Here is a 25,312-nt window from a genome sequence, read left to right on the forward strand (position 1 = left end):
CTAAGACTGTTCAATTCAGATTCACACAGCCTCCAGACACTGGGAGAAGACTTTGAGAAGTGTGAGATGCATAACTGGCTATCACAGGGACACAGTGATGAACTCGCCCCAGTGGCCTCACATAGAAAGGGCAATTGGCCAAACCCTCAATGCTGACTGAAACCAATCACAGAGAAAGGAAGAGACCACTAGAACATCCTGATTAGGGTTAGCCTGCTACGGGTTCATCTGGGCTTAGGAGAACCTGTAGCTAACATTATGGCTGTTTGGAGAACTTCCAAATCCCACCCCTGGCTGGCCCCGCCTACCCTTCCCCTCCCCGGAGTTTCCATGCAGCCCATTTTGGATGCGAGGTAAGTGCAGGGCCCACATGGAGATTCAGGGAATGGGAAAAATGGGCCTCCCAGAAGGCCTCTGGAGCCCGGGGGAGGCAGTTTTCGCCCTCCCAGAGGCCCAAGGAAAGCCGCCGGAGCCTGGGGATGGTGAAAATGGTCCCCCTCCATGATACAGGAGGCCAACTAGGTGACCCCACAATGTCCATGCCCATCCAGCAACCGGGCAGAGAACCCATGGCTGAAATTTTTGAAGTCCACCTCTGATCCTGATCCCCACTCCTAATACCCACAGGATACCATGGTCTATGATACTGAAAGCTGATGGAGATCAAAAGAACCTGCATATAAATCCTACATTTTGTTCCCCCCTAGCAAGGAATGAGTCATGGCCGAAGAAAGAAAGAAAAAAAAAGACCCACTGGGCAGCTGGCTGAGGATGTGATAAAGCTGGAGAAAAATTACATTTCACCGTTCTTATCGCCCCCATGTAATCCCTGGGCTCTTATTCATCCTCAATTAGATTCACCCTTTGTCTTCTTCCAACAGCACTCTAGGCCTTTTTCTGGCATTTTGTCTCCTGAAGTTCCTCAGAAAATCAAGGAACTCATTAGGATCGTTACACAGTGAAAGTCCACAGAGGAGCAATTTGATCCAAGGAGTGTAGGCAGCAACAAGTGAGTCAAGTGTTGCAGATTTTGAATACCTACAAACTTACATTAGTGTGGATCTTATCCAAAACATAGAAGAATGATTAGTGGTTCGAAAAAAGAAGAAGAAAGAACTGGTCAATTTGGCCGGGGGGGGGGGGACATATAATGCTAAGAAGAGATTTGGGTTATGAATATGACACTATTTTCAACTAAACATTTTTTCTGACATAATCACTGCATTCTTACTTGGTAAAGGAAGTATAACGTATTCAAATCCAAAGACACAAGGACATTTCAGATTTTGCAGAGGCATCTGGGCAGGGGTGGGTTTCTCGCCCCGTTCCAACTGGTTCGGTTGGAACGGGGCGGCGTCCTCGTGCACGCGTGCAGTGCACGCATGCGTACTAGCGTCTGCGCGATGCTCCAGCTGCTCCTGGAGGATCGCACAGGCACTGTATGCGTCCTGCACATGCGTGGAAGCGCAGAACTCGTCAAAACCGGGTAAGGACTGCGGGCTGGTGGGTGGGCCCTTCGCCGTTCCCGGAAGTTACTTACTTCCAGGTTCGCTGACCAACCGGTTCGCAGGGACCGCCGCGAACCGGTTGAAACCCACCCCTGCATCTGGGGTATACCTTAGTGGTGGATTGCTCCTGGTTTTACTACTGGTTCGCTTTGCATACATGCACAGAATAATTTACAGTGAACTGTGCATGCGCAGGCACTACTAAACAACATGCTGGCAATGGCAGCAGCGACCAGGAACCTGGTTCAGGGGCATGGCCAGCCTGGGTTGTTGCTAGTTCTGCGACCCCGCCCAAATACCACTTCCCCTTTCGGCCAAACTGTGCTGAACCGGGAGTAACCCACCTCTAATATACTTGTATCAAGCAGAGTGTGTGTGTGTGCACAGCACATCCAAAACAACCTCGCTTCTTGCTTATTTGAGGGCTTGTATACCACATATATCTCTACAGCAAAAGAATCACCAAATCTGTTCTTTGAATGAAACAATCTGTATCTAGGGATATCACAGCCTGTTCTTTTTATTCTTAAAACCATGATCACACTTTGTCAAGAGATTGCTCCATCCCAGTTAACACCATGAACTTGTGGCAATTTTAAGAGAGGGTTTATTGAAAGAACTCTAGAAGACAAAGATCAATCATTTCTAGAGTTCTTTAGGAAATTTAATGCTTCTGTATTAAAGGAGCGAAAGTGTTCTCACCTAGGCCTCCTTAATAAGTATGAAGCAGAGTCTTGGTCCGACAAAACCTCTTTTATTTATACGACTGTGAATTCCTTTCATTCACAGTCAGCAAGGCTTGGCAAACAGTCTTTCAGAGGAATATTTATCAACACGAACCTTAACTTGCTTGGCGAACTGCCAAATAACTAGTTTCCAGATGCCGGGCAAGGCACAGAGTTTCTTATAGCCACAAACAGAACTTTCCACTCTTGAAATGACCGAAAGAACAAATTGTTTCCTGCAAAAGCTCACTCCTCCTTCACTCCTCTTTTGTTTCCTATGGAAGGCGCCAATCACCTCCAAGGTATGGCTTTACTTCCAAGTCAACCCCGCTTTCTTGTGTTCTTGTCTTCTGGTAGCTCTGTGCATATGACACTGGGAACAAGGCTCCATCTATTCCTCTGCCTTACTGCTGTCTATCTCCCTCTCTGCCTCCGACGCAGAGCCTCATCTGAGCTTTCCTCAGCCCCCTGGGTTGGCCCATGTTCCTCCTCACTGTCCGACTCTGCTGCCAGCTTTACTGGCCACCGGCAGGCCACAACAAAAGTCAATAGCATAAGGAAGAATACATGATACAGTTCAGAAATGAAAGCCACTGTTAAATGCAGGGCTAAAGGACAGATTTTGCAGGCATAAAGATTTGCATATCTACTTTAATGACTCAGGACAGTCCTTTTGCCTGAGACGATTTAGCTTAAATGAACGAAATGATCCTCCATCTCACATTCACTGCACAGCTATGGTACAGAAACACACTGGCCTTTCTTGCTCTGCCCAAAGAAATCTTGGAGCCTGACATTTTGCAAAGAGTTCTCAGAAAAGCATTTTCAAAGAGATGCGGGGTTCCTTTTACAGAACAACAAGGATGAGCAATAAATTAGTTCTGCAAGACAAAGCAGAAGAAAACAACATCCACACTAGTTTCAAATCTCCAATGAAGGGCGGATTTGGAAAATAAGCCAAAGTGCCTCTGTAACATCTGGGGGCGAAACCATCAGAACAGGAATTAACCATTTTAACATTTTTCATTTGTCCATAAAATGCATTTATGCCCCGCATTTTGCCTTGTTAAAGAACTTATTTCAGGACCGATACAAGCACCCTGGCAAAATTGAGCCTGCAAGAAATTGGAGGAAAGAAGCTCTTTTTCCACGCTGAAGTTCCAGCTTCTAGGACCCATCATATGCAATGATGTTTGCAGTAAGGGTAGCCTTATACTGTATGATATGCTCAGGCTGTAGTTACATGCACAGTGAAGCTGAATGTTATTTCCCCCCATTCAAAATAAAGCTCTGTGGACAAGTGCTAAGTAAATTAAGTTTTATTTGTATTACTCACCAGTCTAAATATATGAATGTCCTGAGACCTGGTTACCAGATGTGCATTCTTAGCTGTACACGTGGCTGTTTCCAGTTTATCCCCTGTGAGCATCCATACCTAGAATGAAAAATAATAATCAAAACCTCACATGAATAGAAACAAAGAGCCAGTATAATGCAATGGTTTGCTTTGGACCAGACTCCCTGGAGACTCAGATTCAAGATCCCACTCAACCACACAGCTCACTATGTGGATCATTTTCTCAAGTCAGCTTACAAGGCTGAAATTCTGGGGATAATATTAGAAGAAGCTCGTATTTAAGCCACATTTAACTCTAAAAGAAAGCAGGTTGCATACAATGTAGCAAATAAATAATGGTAAATAATAAAAAGGCACAATACACGTTTAGCTTGTAGGAAAGTTAACACATGCATTATATTTTAGAAATGTGGCATAGTGGTTAAGACCAGGATTCGGAGACTCAGGTTTGTCTATTTTCAGCTATGGAAAATCATGGGGTGAAATCATTCTCTCTCAGATCAACCTACCTCACACCATTATTGTTGTGGGGAAAACACAGAAGAGGAAATACGAAGTATGCTCCCTTGGGGTCCTGGAGGAAAGCTATATAAATCTAACAAATCAATCAATCAAATTAGTTAAGATGACCCTATAAAAATACAAATCTCCCTTGTATCAAGAGTTGATGACTTCCTGTGATTTCATGGACATACCCATTTGTTTTTGTTGGCACTAGGGTAGGAGACCATTAGGAAAATTGGAGAAGACCCATCCTCTCTGACGTATCATAGTTTTTTCCAACTATCCAACATCTAGGCACTGTAAAAATAAATGGAAGGAACTTGCACCTTTGTACCAAGTAGATTAGAATGTGAGTCTCTCTCTTCTGGATATGAGAGTTGGACAAACTAAGGACAAGTACAAATCTGAAAGTAAGTCCCATGATAAAAGTATGTAGCTTCTACTATCTCAAGGGCTTCATCACACTTTGCAAGGTAAGAGCATTTGGTTAGGGACCAGTAGGGTGGAGGGATTAAGTGGTGAAATACTATCCATAAGGATCTCTCAGCATCAATTAGGTGGGGTCAAGTTGACTCTGGACAGGATTTTAATTAAAATATAATTGAAATCCTACACCGAGCAGACATTTAGGCATGATGGCCTCAATAGTCTTTTCAAATCCCATGATTCTTTGAAGTTTTATATAAATGCAATTGACAAAAGCAATTTTAGCAATTGCGTATTTGAAATAAATTACATGGAATTTTTAAGTAACTGTTAAAAAGCCTTTATATATCATCCTGGGATCTAAGAGATATATTTCGCAAAAACATGAGTCAACCTTGACCATTTTTGGAGATGGAAGCTGCAACTAAGACAAATGGCACCAATAATGCAGTAATGGATGTTCTATAAAGGCAGCTTTAAACTGCTCCATGTGACAGCTGTCTCAGTGCAACAAGTTGTTTGTGTGTAGAAGATGTGAACAGAAAGGTCTGTGGTGGCATGGAGAAAATTGCCACATCCACACAATGAGTCATTGTACATCATGAGAAGACAGTAACCATGTGGACAACTTCATAGAGATGTGAAGCAACCAAAATATCTGTGCAAGTCTCTAATTAAACTTTTTAATAGCCAGTGGAATCAAACAAAATTCGCCTGCTTTGCATATTGCACAATGTGACAATATTGTTCTTCCTGTTGTTGGGAAATACATCTTATGGACTGGACACTAGTGATATGGAATATAATCATGTAACCTGTCATAAATTGTACTATACATTTTGACAAATTCCTTGTGTGTCCAATCACACTTGGCTTTCGAACTGCTAGGTTGGAAGAAGCTGTGACAAGTAACGGGAGCTCACTCTGTTACGCATCACTAGGGATTCAAACCCGCAAACTGCCGACCTTTTGATCAACAAGCTCAGAGTCTTAGCCACTGAGCCACCGCATCCCTACTTTATTTTAATTAGTGAGCACCAAAATGACCATCTGAATGAAAGCAGGATTGAACCATTTAATTAAAAAAAAGAACTCTATTCTATTTTGTATTGCCAGCTGTAAATTGCAAAATTATCTTTGATACTTATGATGATTCTACAGTACACTGCAATGTTTTTCAACCTGCTTCACACAGCTTGAAGTGTAGACTTCCACTCCCAGAATTCCCCAGCCAACTTGAAAGAGCACTCATGTACCACCGGATGCCAAGTTTGATTCAAGCAGTCATGCCTTTTCCTGAGATTTCTAGTCTATTATGGGATATGAGAATTCACACTGGAAGAGTTATGATTGATATGGGAAGGAATTGAACACTTTCAACAGGCAAAGCCAAGAGTTTGGGGAGCATTTCTGAGTAGCACAAGCATGGCCTTGGGTATTTCTCTACATCTTGAATATCCATTCTCCCTTTTTTCACAAAAGTTCAGGTCTTGGCCTTCATAAAAAAATTGTAAATAAGAATAAACTTCATGCTGCCATTCTTTCCAAAGGTGTTCCTTCAAATAGGAATCCAAAGTCCCGTATATTTCAGACAAGCATTCTATATTATCAGACATGGTTAGCCAGTAGGAAACACAATTCACTACTTTATACTATATACACAATGAAATTTGTACAAGATAATCCAGTTTGCTTGGTAATGCTGACAATAATGAAATCAGCTGAACTACACTTTACTCAGGATGAGAGAGGTATCTTAGTTATAAGTTGATTTAAAAGGCTTGCTTTCCTGATGGGAAATGCTAGCTATGGTGTGGTTCCTAAGCCAGAAAAAAAAAATTCCAAGAGAAGTGCTCTCTGATGGACTTCAACTCTCAGGCCATTCTTGGAATCTAGAAAGCAGGAGGGTACTCATATGAACAATGTCCACTATAAAAGTATACGGAAGGTAAATGTCTTTCAGTTTGAGCTTGATCCTTCATGAAACAGCCTTGTATTTTTCTTGTCTTGCTATTGGTTTCTTCTGAGATATTCCTCTTCTTCTAACCTTCAGACAATCTTTTCTAGAAGTCTCCCATTCAGATACTAATTACTCTGACCAAGGTTAGGTTTCAAAAATCAGCCAAGGCCAGCTAGGTGCTGCCATCTAGCTGGTGATATAAAGGATATTTATTTATTTTGAATCAATAGATAAATCAAATAAAATTCATTCCCTTGGAAGTTGTATTGGGCTGTCAATCTCTCTGCCTTTAGAAATATCTGGCTCTGAAATCACATTCTTAATGGAACTGATGACAGTTTCAGCTGCTGTTTGGTTATTTTAAACAGGTTATATTAAACAGGGTGTATTATGTTATATATTTATATTTATATTATTTTTACTTTTATTTGCCTGACAGCAGCCCTGACTACCCTGGAAAAGTGTACAACAGGAAATTCAAATAAGCAGCAGCATCCAGCGCAATGGGAATTCTTTGTAGTTCCACCTTGTCAAATCCCTGAATTTGCTGCTTACAAGCAAAATAGAATATAGTTCCTATTTCAGTGGAACATTCTGCTCGGAGAATTTGTTTTGTTAAGTGAAGGGGAAATGCTGTCCTTCTACCAAAGATTGTACCAATATCAAACCAGAATTCTAAGATGTGACTCTGTAAAACACTGTAGGTACTTCATTGATAAAGGTAGCCCTCGACTTACAATCACAACTGAGTCCAGAATTATGGTTGTGAGTCTTTCTATGGATATTAAGCAAAGCCATTGTCTACAATGGGCATTTTTTTGTTGGAAACTAAATGTAAATGCTGGTTTCTGGCAAGAAAAGAAAAGAAAGAAAGACAATCGTGATCATATGACTGTGGGATGCTGTAAACAATCACAAATGGGGCCCAGTTGCTGAATGCCCAAAATGCAATCAATGTGACTGTGGGGGTAGTGTCAGCTGCAGGGGTGGGTTCCGGCCGGCTTTACTACTGGTTTGCTTGTGTGCGCACTGGATGTGCTGCATACACAAGCGCAGTTCAATTAAAATTGTTCTGCGCATGAGCAGAACTTAAAAACAAGATGGCGCTGCCACCTACAATGACCGGAGAACCGTTTGGGGCATGGCAGGACTGGGTCGCTGCTGGTTCCAGCGACCCAGGCTGCCATACCACTATCGGTTTGGACGAACCAGTAAGAACCCACCTAAGGTCAGCTGTCAAAACTCTGAATACAGTTTGTATCTTTTTTGTTCTGTCGTAACATGAATGATTGCTAAGTGACTGGTCAAGGACTACCTGTAGTGCTTTATATACTGACAGCATTATTGAGGTGCTCCTAATGATTTGGAAACCATCCATTTCTTCTCATTATAATTCTGTGATGTTTATTCAGCCATAGACTAATAGACTGGGGGGGGGGGACCAGTAAATCTTACACTTTTCATCTCTGCTTCAATCATACCTTAATGCCAGCATTTTTCAGAGTTTCCAAAGTTGGCCTGACATCCACCTGTAGTTGATCTTCTACTCCAGTCAGACAGAGCAGCTCCATCTCCATCTCCAGGCTCTCAATCACTGTGGCTACCTTCAGGGAGCGGTCGTGGACACTTAATTTTGCTTGGACGTAGCGGGCCTGAGGAAGATCACGAGAGACACATCCCTTTGCTACTTGTTCATTCACTAAGAGCCAAGGTGGCGCAGTGGTTAAATGCAGCACTGCAGGCTACTGCTAGATCAGCAGGTCAGCGGTTCAAATCTCACCGGCTCAGGGTTGACTCAGCCTTCCATCCTTCCGAGGTGGGTAAAATGAGGACCCAGTTGGGGGCAATATGCTGACTCTCTGTAAACCGCTTAGAGAGGCCTGAAAGGCCTATGAAGCGGTATAAGTCTACTGCTATTGCTATTGCTATTACTAAGTGCTTGGCTCACATTAGAACAAAGAACCACGATAAGAAAAAGCAGGCAAAATTTCCCAAGAGCCAGCAGCTATGCCCCCCACCTCTATTTTTAAAGCAGCCACATCGCACTACTAGGTTTTGGCAGCAAAAAGCTAAAATTCAGCAGCATAATTTTTAGTCTCCTTTTTAACCACCAAGACACAAAAATCAGGTGCATTAAGCCTTTTCAGGAGCTATTTTCTTGTCTTTCTTTACGGGACCAACAAAACTAAACAAAACTAAAAGCATGCATACAAAGAAATAAAAATTTCCGATCAACCCTTCCCACAATATCACTGTATCACCACGATGCCCCCTGGTGGCTCAGAGAAGACAGAGAAGATTAAATAAAATACACTCCAGCAGGAGAAAAAGTATCCCTCCCATTTAAAAAAACCTGGCCAATTACTATTTAAAAAAAAAACAACTAGGTGTGGAAGCAAATATTCCTTCACTTGTAATTGCTAGCACATTTATAGGGTAGGGAAGAGGAGGAAAAGAGCAGGAAACATATGGGTTGGGTACCCCCCCTCTCTGTGTGCGTGTGTGTGCGTGTGTGTATTTCCCTCCCTTCTAAAGCCAGATGGGAAGAGACTGGCCCACATTTCAAGAATCTTTATCTGCGAGAAGAACATGGGAGAATGGTGAGTCAACTGGCTGGCATCCATAAGTTTGATGTGGCCCTTGAGCTGCCAGCTGGCTGCCACTGATACACTAGGAGCACATCCAGAGCAGCCCTCATATCATAAGTCATTTTTATTTTAGCCTTTGTCCTTCCACATCCTGGAATAAATTATATAGTATCATCAAGGGTGGTGCAGGAGAAGACAATGCAAGATGTTCTTCCCCAATAGGTGCCTGCCGTGCTGTGCAGCAACATGTATTCTGGTTGTACTATCTAGAATTGGTTAGAATGATATGGATTCCTTTCCCCTTGTCATGCAAGATAGAATAGAATGGAATTAGAGTAGAGTAGAGCAGAACAGAACAGAATAGGTTTATTGGCCAAGTGTGATTGGACACAAGGTATTTGTCGCCAGTGCATAAACTGTCCAGTGTACATACAGCATACAAACAATAAAGTAATGAAATCATAAGATATCTGGAGGAAAAGGTAGTAGAAAAGATTAGAAGGATAATAGTAATACATGAGTAAATATCCTTAAATCTTCTTATGAAATATTCGTGCCTTCTGTTTGTCCTATATCCTTCTTTCACATATGTGTTATAAAGTATTTTGCACTACTCACTTAGTCAGACCAGTTAAAGATCTAGAAACTGCATTTGCACAGCATGCCTAAATAGACTATTAACATTGGTTAGGTGTTTTAGTGGTTTAGTAAGTATGTGGTGCAAATCCATGTCACTGGATTAGTTTATTCGTGCTTTGTGTGCCTAGAATATAGGTTAATTTAGCAACCAAGTTAAGCATATTGTGTCAATGTAAGCCATTAGTTATTCTACACTTGATGCCTTCCATGTGGATGGACTTTCTCCCAGAATTTTTGGCGATGGCTGTCCTGTTCTGGAGGGCATCAAATATAGAAAAGACTACTCACAATTTTTAAAGGTAAAAAACAGTTTGTGAGGTTGGAATCCTAGAACCCAAAGAAAACAATAAGATGCAAGTATATATATACAGCCAACTCACTCATCCATTTTCCAAAACTGTTCTAAAGTTAGCCCTTCTAGTCTGGAAGTTGCCAATGCATGATGAACTATGGCCAATTCCATCTTTGCCAAGAAAAGGAAACAGCAAATATAGTACTTTACAGTTTAACCTACTGTATTTTTCGGAGTATAAGACGCACCAGTGTATAAGATGCACCAAGATCTCGAAGAGGTAAGTAAGAAAAAAACATTTTTGTCCTCCCTGGCCCCCAGGATCACTCTGCAGACTTCAGCAGGGCTGGGGGAAGGCAAAAATGCCCCCGTTTTTGCAAAAAACAGGCAGAAAATGGCCAGTTAAAAATGGAGGCATTTTTGCCTTCCCCTAGCCCTGCTGAACCCTGTAGAGTGCTTCTGGGGGCTGGGGGAAGGCAAAAACCTTTGTTTTTGCAAAAAACTTCTTGTTTTTCACAAAAATGGGATGTGGAGGCGGGACTTTGGGAGGCCATAAATGGCTGTATTTGGTGTATAAGACGCACCAACATTTCCACATTCTGTTAGGGTGAAAAAGTTGTGTCTTATGCTCCAAAAAAATATGGTATTTAAGCACTGCCCTGCTTATTCCAGACATAAATGGAACATTCATTTTGAGTTTTATTTCATATTTAATTCGCTTACCTCAAAATCTTGATATTGCTCCTCAGACAGGGATTTCTTTGCTACTACAAGAACTCTTAATCCTTCTCTTGCCATGTTACCACACTATAAAGGAATACAGACACATTCTTGTAAGCGAATCTGCCATTGGAAATAAGTATTAGCGCAATAATTGTCCCTGTTCTTTTCAGTGAGCAGAATTTAAAAATTCCAAAATTATTGAATTGCACCATAATATTAATACTATAGTTTTGTTGTAATAAAATTGAACTGAGGTTTTAAAAGACAGCTTCAAAATAATGGCTACAGTTTTATATCTAGGTCTAGCAATCAACCCAAAAATCTTGCAAGACTTTGACTATTTTACCTTAAAATGTTAATTGATTTTTGGTGACAATGAAAACTAAGGTGAAATCTCAAATGAAATCTGTTTTTTTTTTAATGTAAAAACTTGGCTGACCTTGCTAGAATCGCTTGTGATCTAGCAGCCTTCTAAAATTTTAGCAAAAATATAATTACATTCCAGCTTAATCTTGGAGAATAATCACACTATTACCAGATGCACTGATGCCATGGATGCCCACCTGTTTTACATAGTGTTTCAATCTTAGATTTCTCCCATGCAGGGCCATGTAATAATTTTACTTCATTTTTAATGGGATAGCTGAACAATGGGGACTTCCAAACATTTCAGATTTTGCGTGGAATTACTAATGCATAGATAAGTTGCAAAGATGATTCCAATAAGGATGGTCTATATAAGCAAGTTGCATGAAATATATTTGCAGATTCAAATTGTGTATATGCATCTTACCCCTATGCACACACATTGCCCTACTTTTACTTTTCTTTACCATACCTATAAGTAGAACATACAGTCTATCTATCCTCTCCTCTCTTTTCCCCTCCCCTCCTCTTCCCTCTGTTCTTCTCTCCTGTTTGCAGATGGTCTTGTCTTGCCTTCATATGACTTGGTTATTACTCACTACCAGTGGTGGGTTTCAAAACATTTGGAACCCCTTCTGTAAGTGTGGCCTGCTTTCCGGGGCCACTGGTGGAATCTCTTCTAACCAGTTCGGTAGATTTGATGAACCGGTTCTACCGTATAGGTGCGAACTGGTAGGAACCCACCTCTGCCCACTACCCTAAAGAGGCCAGGCAGGCTAATCATGGAAGTTGTAGTACAACAGATAGAGAGGTTGCCATGTTAGGAAAGACTGAGATTTATCATCAGGAGCATTCAAAGCATTCTCTGAATCTAATCAGGAATTCTTGCCCTAATGGGAATTTCATATTTCAAATGTAAAATAAGTCACAGCATAGAGAATGCTGTTCTGTACCTCTTCCTCCAGCCAGTCATTGTATTGAACAATGCCTGCCATAACCACATCCGCCCCTTTCATGTAGAATGTTATTTCTCCTGTAGATTCATCCTGAAAGAGACAGAAAACAGGGAAGAGGAAAGAAATGAGATGACAAAGGGGAAAAAAAACCTCAGGCGCTCTGTTTTAGTACAGATACTAAAGATGCAGATATCTATTCACAAAATATATACGTAATACATCAATTTAATGTCATTTTGTGTGTTATTCTAAAAATGCCTAACTTGAAGAACCATAAATCAGCATAAGGAAAATTGCTGTCTCCAAAGAATATAAGGTAAAGGTTCCCCTCGCACATATGTGCTAGTCGTTCCTGACTCTAGGGGGCGGTGCTCATCTCCGTTTACTGTTCGAAGATGTTTCTGTGGTCATGTGGCCGACATGACTAAACGCCGAAGGTGCACAGAACGCTGTTATCTTCCCACCAAAGGTGGTTCCTATTTTTTCTACTTACATTTTTACGTGCTTTCAAACTGCTAGGCTGGCAGAAGCTGGGACAAGTAACGGGAGCTCACTCCGTTACATGACACTAGGAATTTGAACCGCTGAACTGCCTTTCTGATCGATAAGCTCAGCGTCTTAGCCACTGAGCCACCACTCAGTAATATAAGGAAGCACAATTCAGAAGAAGAAAAAATTGTAGTGTTCAAAACATGGCTTTAAAAGGGTCAAACACCAAAGAAAAGTTCTGTGTCATTGCAAAAACAACAACATGGAATCTTAGCAAGCGAAAGTTAGAAGAATGTACAACAGCTTTCTACTGTGGATTGCTGTCTTCTTCCCTCCCCAATTTGCACAGGGTGTAGGAGTCAGTTTGATACAGGGAGTCTCTTTTATATAAAAAAAGACCATTGTACCATCATTTTATTTTTAAAAAGAAGAGACATTTTGGAAAGGTTCTTACTCTTCCCTGTCTGCAAAGTATATAATGGTCCTTCTTTTGATCACATCATCATGCAACTAATTTTTTTTTAAAAATAGGTGTACATATGTCATTTATGTACCATCTTGTTTGTTCCTTAATATCTACATCTATTTGGTCTGGATATTATCAGTTTCTAAGATACGTTCAGCCTGAAAACAGTTAATTAAATTGTAACTTTCTTCCATTATTTACAAGGCTGTCATATAGAAGATGAAATAAGTTTTCTTTTTCTCCAAAGGGTATGTCCTACAGTAACAGGTTAAGATTACAGGACATAAGATTTGTTCTAAATGCTGGAATTTTCTGTTTATATCAGGTGTCTGGCAGCAGAAGAAATAATTTTGGAAGTAGAAAAGCTTTTATTGAAGATTATTGAAGATTAGCAGCTGTGTGACCACTTATGAAGAATGGTATACTAGGAACTTCTAATATTATTGGGGAATGGACTTTGAACTCCTTACTAATTCAGTGGTCTAAAAGCTAACGCTAACAATCAAACAAAGTAATAAATCTGTGTATGCCCACTATTAATTTATACTTGAAGCAAGTGCTCCAATGACTGAATGCCCCACCATAAAACAAACTCCAAACTTTCCACAGGCACAATTAACATATTAAGGGAATCAATTCTACCCTAGCCTTTTGCTTGGCCTGTTAATTTTCTGTGTCTGAACAAAATAAACAGCATTTGATGATGTAAGTTCTATCAAGGAGGGAGAATGGGTTGATTTTCTCATCTTCTGTTTCTGCTCTATTTAATGACAGGTGTTACTGGCTGAAGTCCCAGGCTGAGGTCAGGTTCCCACTGTTCTGCCTGGGAAAAGGTCGCTGCTTTTTCCTCATTCCAGCCATTCTCTTGCAAAGGATAAAACATCACACTAATTCACATTTAGGTTTAAAATACATGCGTGTACATTATCTTTTTGTTTTCAAACAAAAAATCCATTTGAAATTGGTGAGTATTAAATTACAGGATAAAGGCTGTAATCTTATACTCACCTAACTGGAATTACGTACACCGAATCCAAAGGGAATATGGAGAAAGACTTATTACTTGGTCTATAAATAAGGAATATGTATATTGTTCAGATTCTGTAGACTCTGCTTTTGAGCACAAGTTCTACAGCCGGACTAGTCTTGTTTTCTTTCTCCCTCTCCTAAAATGATTTTCGGCCAGAAACACATTTTCCTTCTCAAATCATTGGGATTCCCCCAGAGCCATTTTGGAGCAGTGATTAAGATGTTAGATAAGAGCTGAAGACCCATTTCAAACCCATCCTTATCCATGGAAGCTCACCGCCAGTCAGCCAGATGAAAAACAAACCCAGTGAAGTTAATAGAAAAGACTTGATGCAAATCCGGGAAGATTATAGTAGCTCAATAACATAAACAAAATGAAAAGAGGATAACCAGCCCAAAAAAAGCTCTAAAAGGCTATAGAAGCTGGAATGGGACAAAGCGCCAAGAATCTTTACAACCTCAAAAACCTCTGCTCACAATTAAATAATATTGTAATCACAGTTCCATAATTTTGAGAAAATGCAGGAGGCACATAGTGTACATTTTCAGGCTTAATCGAAAACAAAAAACAAAAAATCTTCCTGCCAAAACCAAGGAGGAAAAAATGAGAAAATCCTAGTTATGACTGAATGTCTGATAGGACCCATCTACTTTGCATTATTGCCTTGCCCATTATTCCTCCCCCCCACAACAGAAAAAATGGTGGATGCAGTGCCTATGTTTTCTTTGTCTGTTGGAAAGAAAAGAAATTAAATTTGATGTTGAGATTTGGGCTTGTAGACATGGGAATGGTTGATCTCTCAATAGCATGTGATCTAATACAGAGACCAAACACAAACTTATATCCTCCATAGATACTGTAGAGTAGACCTACTAAGAATGAGAATGATTTCCTTCCTCAGATGAAGGAAGAGTTAAGTGTTCTGACCTAGGCTTCCCCAAAAAGCACAAGGCAGGGTCCTAGTCCTGACAAAACCCCTTTATTAAACAAATGTGAATTCCTCTCATTCACATTCAGCAAGGCCTGGCAAACAGTCTTTCAAAGGAATATTTATGACTGCGACCTTATCTATCTTGGAAAGCTGCCATGTAAATATTTTCCAAATGAGGTGCTATGCAAGGAAAGACTGGGCACAGAGTCTCTTGAGATTCACGGACAGATCTTACACTCCTAAAATGAATCTACGACCTCTGACTAAACAAATTGTTTCCTGCAAAAGCCCACTCCCCCCTTCGTCCTCTTATATTTCTATGGGAGGACCCAATCACCTTCCACCTGTGGACTTTACTTCCAAGTCTACCCTGATTTCTGAGTTGTTCTTTTCTCCTGGCAGCTCTGCGCATGCACACACTGGGAACACGTTGTAGCTGTTCCTCTGCCTCACTGCTGTCTAGCTCTGAAGGCAGCTGACCACTGCCAGACGGCCTCAGCCCTGTCTTTTCCTCTGACACAGAGCCCTCGTCCGAGCCTTCCCCAGCCTCCAGGACTGGCCCATGCTCCTCCCCAACCTCCTCACTGTCTGACTCTGCTGCCAGTTCTGCTGGCCGCTGGTGGGCCACAATACTAAGGGACTTTCCCTCCCTTCTCCTGCTTGATTTTTTTAAAAAACATTTATATGAGCTGATCAACAATCTTCTTTAGCACTGTAATATCTTGAGGCTGAAAACCAACACAAACACCCGTAACCTTATCTATACCAGTGGCTTTTACATATGGCAGTGGCACATTATTTGTCATCTTTGACCAAAAGGACGTATGACAATGGAGTCATGTGTCAATGCAAACTTCCGATTTCAAATCCAAGGGTGCCAGGAAAAAAACCCCACGTTACAATATTTCCAACACAAATTAAGATCAATGTTTGTGCATTACCGTTTTAAACTGTTGAGATATGTTTTAATAACTTTTTAATAGGAAAACTAACAAGAAAGTCCACTTCCTGCAGTGCAGAACTAGTTTTAAGAGCGTTTAGATCTTTTGTCCAATATAAATATCATATCAACTATCTCCTTGCATTAGTCATTTCCTCTCACCAAGTTCAGTAGGAGGTTAGCACATTCCCATGATATGGCACGATTACAAGTATAAATCTGCAGAAAGATTTGCCAGTTGTATTGTTTCTCAACCACATTCTTTTTCCACCATAGTCTGATTTTGGGCCAAGGTTCCAAGACCTTTCCCTCCCTCCCCCAACTCCCACTTGACACCATGCACAATAGCAGTTTCTGAGTTGCAAAAAAACCCCAAGCACCCCATTCTCCATTCCAACTGCTCCGAAGAAGAGAGGACTGGAAAGTTTTTGTGGTTGAACAAACAGCTACCTCCTTACCAATAAGAGGCAGCAACTGTCTTATTTGCCTAGTTTGTCGGCTATAACAGGATGGAATCAGATACTATGAAAGCGAACAAATCTTTAACAGCCCACTATTAAGAAGAAGATGCTACAAAACTCAGGGAGATGGAGATTGCTAATTGTTTTACCATTTGCAAGGCAGCTAGAGAATCTAGAAAGGGTATTTGGGCTTTTTTTTAACTCAGCCACAAAGATTATAAGTAAAGCAAATACGATCCAACAGCTTATTACTAACAGTGTTTTTGTATATGAGACTTACAAATCCTTTCTCCTTTCTATTTTTTCATATCACATACATCAACATGTTATCTCTCAGTATTTTCATCTCTTAAACAAAAAACTGTCCCGATTTATGCATGCATATGTAGGCAATACATTGTAGTTATGATTTGGATAATAGGAAGTGGGAAGTGTAGGAAAATGAAGATTCAGACATATCAGCCTCTCTGAACCTTCTCTATAAGCTGGAAGTTTTCTTATGGCAGAAATAAAAAATCCAATGGGCATTTTCCCCCATGCTGGAAGTACCCAGAAGAATTGATTAACTTGGAAAGAATTTTAACCAAATTCAAGAGGATGGAATTGGAAGGTAGATGAGATTCTTACAATGGTCTCTAGAAAATTTGCACTACTTTTGGAGATAAATTTGACTCCTAATTGATATCAAGAACAGCAGTTTTAACGCTAGGAAATGAAAGTAGCTTGGAAAACAGCCATATTATATATATATATAATATATCTAGATATATATATATGTATATATGTATATGTATATGTATATGTATATGTCATGTATATGTATATGTATATGTATATGTATATGTATATGTATATGTATATGTATATGTACGCTTATGAATGTATATGATGTTAATGTATATGTATATGGTATATATGTACTATATAGTATATATGTATGTAGTATGTATGTATGTATGTATGTTGTATATATATATATATATATATATATATATATTAGATATATCGCTGATAAACGGATAAGAGCCTGTGGCCTAATGGCTAAGATCTCTGCCTAGTGTGCCTAGTATGCCATATAGCCCAGGTTCAAATCCCAGTAAGGGTATGGCTAGCTGATGAGAGCTAAATAGCTTGAAATAGATCTATACTAGTCTCCCTTTATTTATTTATCAGCACAAATAAAAAACACACACACACACACATATATACACACACACACACACACACACACACACACATACATGGTATGGAATGACTATGAGCTCCATTCTGTTCAAAGCATTTTAGTATTAAAAATCCAGAGGAGTGTTATAGCAATTATTCCCATTATGCAGACCACAATTCCATCAACAGTTTGTGAAGAGTGCTATATAAACCAGGGATTAGGAAAAATGATGGCTCTACATATTATGGCATGTGTAACACACTTGTCCATATGTTAATCCTAAATTTAAAACCAAAAAATAGAAGAGATGTGAATCATTTACAGGTAATTACATATTTTGCACCAGGCTTTATAAAATATCCTAAGAAATAAATAATAACAACAATACATCTGGAGCAGCACTTAAATACTACTGGCATTGACAAAATCTCCATCAGTCAATTGCAAAAGGCAACTTTACTTGGAAATCTTATATCCTGTGACAATAACATTAATATAACTAAGTAGTCTGCCTATCCCAGACCCTTGGGAAGGACTGGATAGGTGGTTAAAAACGTCAAATCCAGTCTAAAATTTGGCTGACTGTATAACCAACCAACCACAATAATAAATGGGTTCCTAAAACCCTGAAATCTCACCCCAATTTACAGAGAATATTTCTCCCCATGTGCTTATCCATCTTACCCGAACAATAATCCCCATTCGTTTACTTTCATACGTGAAGGGGAAAATCTGGAGGATGGTGTAGTTTAGAATGTGGCCACCAGGAGTCCTCAGCTGCACAGAAGCCTGGTCCCTTCCAACCAGTGTCAAGCCAACACTTTCTGTCCATTGCACCAGGGCCACCTAAGCACAAGAGAAGTCACAGGTCAGATAGACTGCTGAGCTAGTAGGTTCAAAGGTCAAGCGAATGCAACAGGGGGAGGAGGGAAACAGGCAAAGAGAAGAAGGAAGTGATTTGATTGCTAACTGTACCATCTCTTGGATTCCTCAGCCTTTGCCTTGGCTAGAAGTGCCTTTCTAGTTTGATAACACCTGGGACTCGTGGATGTGGTTTTTATGGTTGGCGTTGGGATAGGACAGCAATTGAGAGAATGACCTGTCCATGAGGCTCTTGCTCTCCTTTCATCCCATCCCTCTAGAACAGTGGTTCCCAAACTTGGGAACTTTAAGACTTGTGGACTTCAACTCCCAGAATTCTGGGAGTTGAAGTCCACAAGTCTTAAAGTTGCCAAGTTTGGGAACCACTGCTCTAGAACAGCGTTTCTCAACCTTGACCACCATCAAAATGTGTGAAGCCAAGTATGCTGACTGTAGAATTCTGGGATTTGAAGTCCACTTATCTTGAAGTGGCCAAGGTTGAGGAATACTGCTCAGAATCTCAAAGGTAAATGACTGAGTACCTTCAGCAACCTGGAAACTACACTGAAATAAGAAAAATAAACAGTGAATTAGCTTTTGTCCCAATGCTTTCCATTAGTTACATACAGTACAATTCCTGGGAGGTTAAATAATTTTTCTCTGGATAAATTTTGAAAAAGTTCCTAATGCATGTTTTTTGACTACCAACTTTGTTCTTTTATTGTTGTTGCCAAACTTTTTTTTTTTAAAAAATCTTTTTTTCCCCCATGATGAAGAAAGAAAAAGGAAAATACTCTCGCCTTAAGGCCAACCATGTTGTTAGGACAGGAGAAATATAGACAATATTTAGAAATAATGTATTTATGAATACAATGATTATTATTGAGCGTGAGGATCAATTATCTTTCACTCTGAGTTCCAATGAATTACGCTGAAAGTAACATCCTCTGCATCACTTTGCCCAAATATTATCTAATAAAATATGGAATAGAATTAATTTCAGGATATACTCCCATCAATGAAGATTCCTAGGCTGCAGCCATTATTAGCTTGCCATATAGCATGTGTGTTAAGCTCACCACGTCACGTCGCCATCACATGATCTTTCGTGATGTTTTCCCATGTGCGGAGCTGGGGTGGGCATGGCCACATGATGCATCCAGCCCACAGGCTGCCAGTTTGATGCCCCTGCCATATAGCAAGCTTTTCTTGCTTCTTGTACTTTAGCAATGTTATTTGACATATAACCATTCATTTAGTGCCCATTTGAAGTTACAAGGCACTGAAAAAAAGTGACTTAGGATTGTTTTTCACACTTAAGGCTGTTGCAACATCCCATGGTCACATGATAAAAATGCAGACTCTTGGCAACTGGCATGCATTTATGAGGGTTTGCAGTGTCCTGATGTCATGTGTTCACCTTTAGCGACCTTTGGAGAAGCAATAGCTACAGTGGCGCAGTGGTTAGAGTGCAGTACTGCAGGCTATTTCTGCTGATCACTGGCTGCAAGCAGTTTGGCAGTTCAAATCTCACCAGGCTCAAGGTTCACTCAGATTTCCATCCTTCCGGGGTTGGCAAAATGAGGACCCAGATTGTTGGGGGCAATAGGCTGCCTCTGTAAACCGCTTAGAGCAAGTCTAAGTGCTATTGCTAAAATCAGTGGGTAAGACAGATTTGCTTAACAACCGTGTTACTAACTTAACAACTGCTGTGATTCACTTAACAACTCTAGCAAGAAAGATTGTAAAATCAGGCAAAACCTATTTAACAACTGTCTGGCTTAGCAATGGAAATTTTGGACTCAATTTTGGTAGTAAGTTGAGGACTACTTCTATGTAAATTGCGCAAAAAAGCAGCAACCCCCAAAAAATGCACCATTGATTGCTTCTTCCTCAGGGATGCCAGTTTTCAAGGCGCTCAATAATTTCTCTTTAATTTCTACTCTTTTTTTCTCTCCCTTTCAGACTTTTTAGTCAACATTTTTCCACTAGTGAGAGTATAGTTCTCATTGGGGTGAACTGGAGGTGGGGGAATGTCTCACCTTTTAAGAAATTGGGCACATTTAAGCATTTCCCTTGATGGTATCTGCCTTTTCTGTCAATCGTATTGCTTTGGCTACCTACCTATATTCAAAATATGAGTTTGCTGTGAGTAAGTGACAGTCATCATGGAAGGGTGCTGCTGTGGAGGAGGAACTTAATAAAATCATTATTTGAGAAAGATGAGATTAAGCTTCTCGAATAAAGGATTTTTATGCAGGGATTTCTACCATATGCAAGAAAAAGTGGTAAGCCAAAAATCCAGCTCTTGAAGTTGAAATGGTTTGGGTTGACCAACCTCTCTCCTCCTTTGCACTCAAACTGAGCAAAGAGGGCACAGCTGGTATGGGGTTTAATGTGATTATGCGATATTTACATATGTTATTTCAGGCATGAAGTGACTGTGTTAAAATGCTATTCTTAGCTGATGTATTAGTGAATCCAGATCTAATAAAAGGGAAAGGCACGTGGCTTTTAGGAGTGGAGTCGCCAATGAACAATCTGGCATTGGTTTGTGTTAAACCGCAGCCTGGATTAAACTGAAAACTGCCTCTCTGACGGCGCTTGCTTGCTTAGTTTCATTTCATCTGTGCACCTGTAAACACTTCTCTTAAAAACACAAAGATCTTCAACGATAAGGGCAATTCCTAGGATTACCGCAGGGTAATTTTGCCGATTACCACATCATAAGATGGCAGTTGAGCATGATATGTTTTGGGGCTGAATGGCCATGGTTTAGTTGATTTTGTTCTGACGTTTCACCCAAAACATTGTGGCTGGCCTCTTCAGAAGCACATCGAGAGGTACACACAAGGCAACACGCTCCATCTCTGAAGATGCCAACCACAGCTTCTGGTGAAACATCAAACAAAAGCAAACTAGATCACGACTGTTCATCCCAAAAGCTCATCACTACTTTGATCCAGCCATGAAATTCTATATCAATATGTAAGACAATAGTCTTGCTATAGGCCTCTAATTATTGGCTAGCGTCCGTGTAACTTTCTAGCCATTGAACACTCCTTACATGAACTCATCTGAATTTATTGGCCAAAACTAATGATTAATGCCACTTCAGACCTACAGAGATATAAGAGACCCTTCTTACTTTTTCCCCATACTTCAAAATCTCATTGGATGGCAGGATTCCCATGAACAGCTGCTTGTAATGTAATTGACGGACACATTTTTTCCCCATTCTGGGAAGTGGTGAAGTGTTTTGGGGGTTAAAGGCCACTTAGTCAAGTCTTCTCCTGGGCAGGTTATCTGATCAGATTCTACCTCTTACATTTCCCCTTGGTTACTGTAAGGCCTCAATCAGACAGAATGACGGAGGCCCAGAGGCTGTAACTGATCTCCCTATAAAGATGCTTTCAGAGCCTTGGACCAGGAATGCACACCGGAAACAAATGTAGGAAACCCAGCTTTGTGTTTCAGGAAATGAATGCTGTGCCAACTGGTAGAAATTATCTTTTTGTTCAGAAAAAGGGGGGTAGGGAGATGGACCTTCAAGGTTTTGTTCAAATTTCAACATTAACTGATCTTCCTGGATTAATTTTAATATTTTTTACTATAGAGTTTCAAAGGTAGATTTTTAGAAGTCTGTTAAAGCAACATTTCACTGATTTCCTAAGGGAATGGCTTAGCAATATCAATTCAAAAGTAACCTAGCTTTTTTCTCTTTAAAAAAAGAAGGAAGCATTGTGAAGACAATAAAGGTAAAGGTTCCCCTTGCAGATATGTGCTAGTCATTCCAGACTCTAGGGGGCAGTGCTCATCTTTTTTTTCAAACTGAAGAGCCAGCTGTCCAAAGACATCTCCATGGTCATGTGGCTGACCTGACTAAATGCCAAAGGCGCACGGACGCTATTACTTCCCACCAATGTGGTCCCTTTTTTCTACTTGCATTTTTTACATGCTTTCGAACTGCTAGGTTGGCAGAAGCTGGGACAAGTAAAAGAGCTCACTCCATTATGCAGTGCTAGGGATTTGAACCGCCGAACTGCCGACCTTCTGATCGACAAGCTCAGCGTCTTAGCCACTGAGCCATCACATCCCTTGTGAAGACAATGGGAAGACTTACATTGCCAATACTATTAAAGAAATTGTGTTCCAAGACAGGGTTTTATCATGAAAGATTTAACTTTTAAAACAAAATAAAATTCTGGTATATTTGCATGGGAGAGTCAGTTGGAGCAGTGATTAAGGCATCAGATTAAAAACTGGGTGACTGTGTGTTCTAGTTCATTCCTTGGACACAAAGTTGGCTGGGTGACCTGTGGCGACTAATTTCTTCTCAGCCCTAGGAAGGCACTTTTGAAATCTTGCCAAGAAAACTACAGGGACTTGTCCAAGCAGCCTCTGAAAACTGATTGAATGGAAATAAAAGAAAATTGTAGGATTTGAGAAATCTTATTTATATAACCAATTACATTGCCATGGATAAATTCCAAGCATATGAAATTTAACAGCTGTACTTACATTATCCATCAGAATACTATTAACGTATTTGGAAAACAAAAGGGGGGAAAACAGGCATGTTAAGAAATAAAAAAAAAATAGCATTCTTTTGAGGACTATTTTACCTCATCAGGACTAGCAGCTTGGTACACCCTGCAAGAATCTTCATAATGCTTCTCAGCTTCAGCCTGATCTGTCACACCATTCGATTCGTAGACAGGAGTCACATTGTGGCAGAGAGCAATTGCTTTCACAGCCTCATGGACACGGCTGCTCAGGGTTTTTCGGACTTTGGTAGCCAGGTTGGGTGCTTTTAAAGCAGGTGGTTCCTGCGACTGCTAGAACAGAGCAGAAACAGGTTGGTTGAAATTAATATATTGCAATTAATACCCTCCTTATGAGTCTAGCCATTCTGAAGATCAAAACTGATGATAAAAGCACACTGTAGGACAGAAAAGTAATTGATGTTTTGTTTAGCCCACAAAGGCAACTGGAAAGCATTTACCTAGTGTAGCATTTCCTCAAAATGTCCTGTTTCTATTGGATAAATCAGGGGTGTCAAACTCAATTTTATTGAGGGCCATATCAGGGCTGTGTTTGACCTTGGTGAGCCAGGGTGGGTGTGGCCAGGGTGGCCGTGGCCAGCTCGGCATCACTTGCGTCGGGTGTGCCGTGGTGGCGCAAGTGCTCTGCCAGCGAAAACAGGCTCCCAAGCACCGTTTTTGGCTGCGATGGCCTCCTGCAACCCTCTGTCAGAGAAAATGGAGCTCGGGAGGGTCGTCCACAGGCTTCCTGAGCTCCATTTTTGCTGGCAGGGGCACTGCAGGCTGGTCCTTTGCTATTTCCAGGGTGGCCCCGCAGGCCAGATCCAATTACCCCATGGGCCGGATCTGCCCCCCCCCCGGCCTTGAGATTGACACCCCTGGAATAAATGAACATATGGCACAAACTGTTTAAAGCTAAGCAGTTACAAAGTTAGGAGCACAAGGTGGCGCAGTGGTTAAATGCAGCACTGCAGGCTACTGCTAGATCAGCAGGTCAGCGGTTCAAATCTCACCGGCTCAGGGTTGACTCAGCCTTCCATCCTTCCGAGGTGGGTAAAATGAGGACCCAGATTGTTGGGGGCAATATGCTGACTCTATGTAAACCGCTTAGAGAGGCCTGAAAGGCCTATGAAGCGGTATATAAGTCTACTGCTATTGCTATTGCTATTTACGTGTTCCCACTGAAGCCAAGGAGATTTAAATATGCACAAGGGTTTGTTTTTCATTTGTCTTTAAGGCAAATGCTTTAATATTCTGACAGAAAAGTTAGGGAGTCACTGCCAATGATAGAATTTATTATATGGAGAATTTCTGCTGAGATAAAATTGTCCCCTCCAATACCAAAGACCCACTCTGTTGGATAACATTGCAATGAAGGCAGTAAAAGATTTGGCAATGTTATAGCACTGCAGCAAAATAATCTTAGGAGCATTTCTCTCAAATAACTCCTTGTAGAATTACCTGTTACTGTTAATTAATTTATTTATTATTTTATTTATTGAATTTATATTGCTGTTATTCGCTTATAGCGACTCAAGGCAGCTTACAGAATAAAAGACCACATTTAGAGCAATAAAAACTAACAAAAGAATCAAATAAATAAATATAGTACAATATAGCAAAATCACCCCACCCCAGTGATAGCAGATTGTAATTACTGCAATTACTGTTAGAGTTGTGGGGGATAATAATCCATGTTATTATTGTCATCAACAGTTCTCCCATCTCAAGGTTATTTTAAACTTATGATCCTATAATTCTCTAGATCAATCAAGTACCCCTAAGGCAGTGTTGGGTTTCAATTTATTTCACTACCGGTTTGCTCGTGCGCATGCACAGAAGCATCTGGGGGGTGGGCAGAGCCTCCCACTGCCACTACTGGTTTGCCCGATCTGGGGAGAACCGGCAAAACCCCTCCCCCCTGCCCTAAGGACATTATCATGTCCTATGAATTTCAGCAATCAAAATTTGAGGGGAGGGAAAAAGCATTTCCTTGTTGCTAATTTTACATTGGTGGGAAAGTAACAGTGTTCTGTGCACCTTCGGCACCTTTAGTCATGCTGGCCACATGACCACGGAGACGTCTTTGGACAGCGCTGGCTCTTCGGCTTTGAAACAGAGATGAGCATCACCTCTTAGAGTCGGGAACTATGTGCGAGGGGAACTTTTACCTAATTTTACAGAAGTGAGTGTCGGATGCTAATCAATGTACATTGCCAAGACATCTATGTGTCTTGGCCACACCAGACAACTGACTCTCACTCAGTATGACCAGTCAGTCACATGACCAACTGATCAGATAAGACTAAAAGCAGAAGACACTTCTGAAACAAGACACTTTAACTGAAGTTCCACTGATGATGTTACCTAGCCTGGTGACA

The 25,312-nt window shown here is 40.7% G+C and overlaps 1 protein-coding gene across 1 annotated transcript in view; it reads right to left on the reverse strand.

Annotated features, from left to right (window-relative positions):
* Positions 1-25,312, reverse strand: part of ATP9A (ATPase phospholipid transporting 9A (putative)) — a 102,521-nt gene that overhangs the window by 21,975 nt on the left and 55,234 nt on the right. Inside the window, 6 exon segments of the mRNA XM_032218112.1 lie at positions 3,570-3,668; positions 7,962-8,132; positions 10,723-10,806; positions 12,042-12,134; positions 18,211-18,372; positions 23,013-23,227. Of these exon segments, the coding sequence (XP_032074003.1) occupies positions 3,570-3,668; positions 7,962-8,132; positions 10,723-10,806; positions 12,042-12,134; positions 18,211-18,372; positions 23,013-23,227 (824 nt within the window).

This window comes from Thamnophis elegans, chromosome 5 (genome assembly GCF_009769535.1).
Source record: "Thamnophis elegans isolate rThaEle1 chromosome 5, rThaEle1.pri, whole genome shotgun sequence".
Taxonomy (NCBI): domain Eukaryota; kingdom Metazoa; phylum Chordata; class Lepidosauria; order Squamata; family Colubridae; genus Thamnophis; species Thamnophis elegans.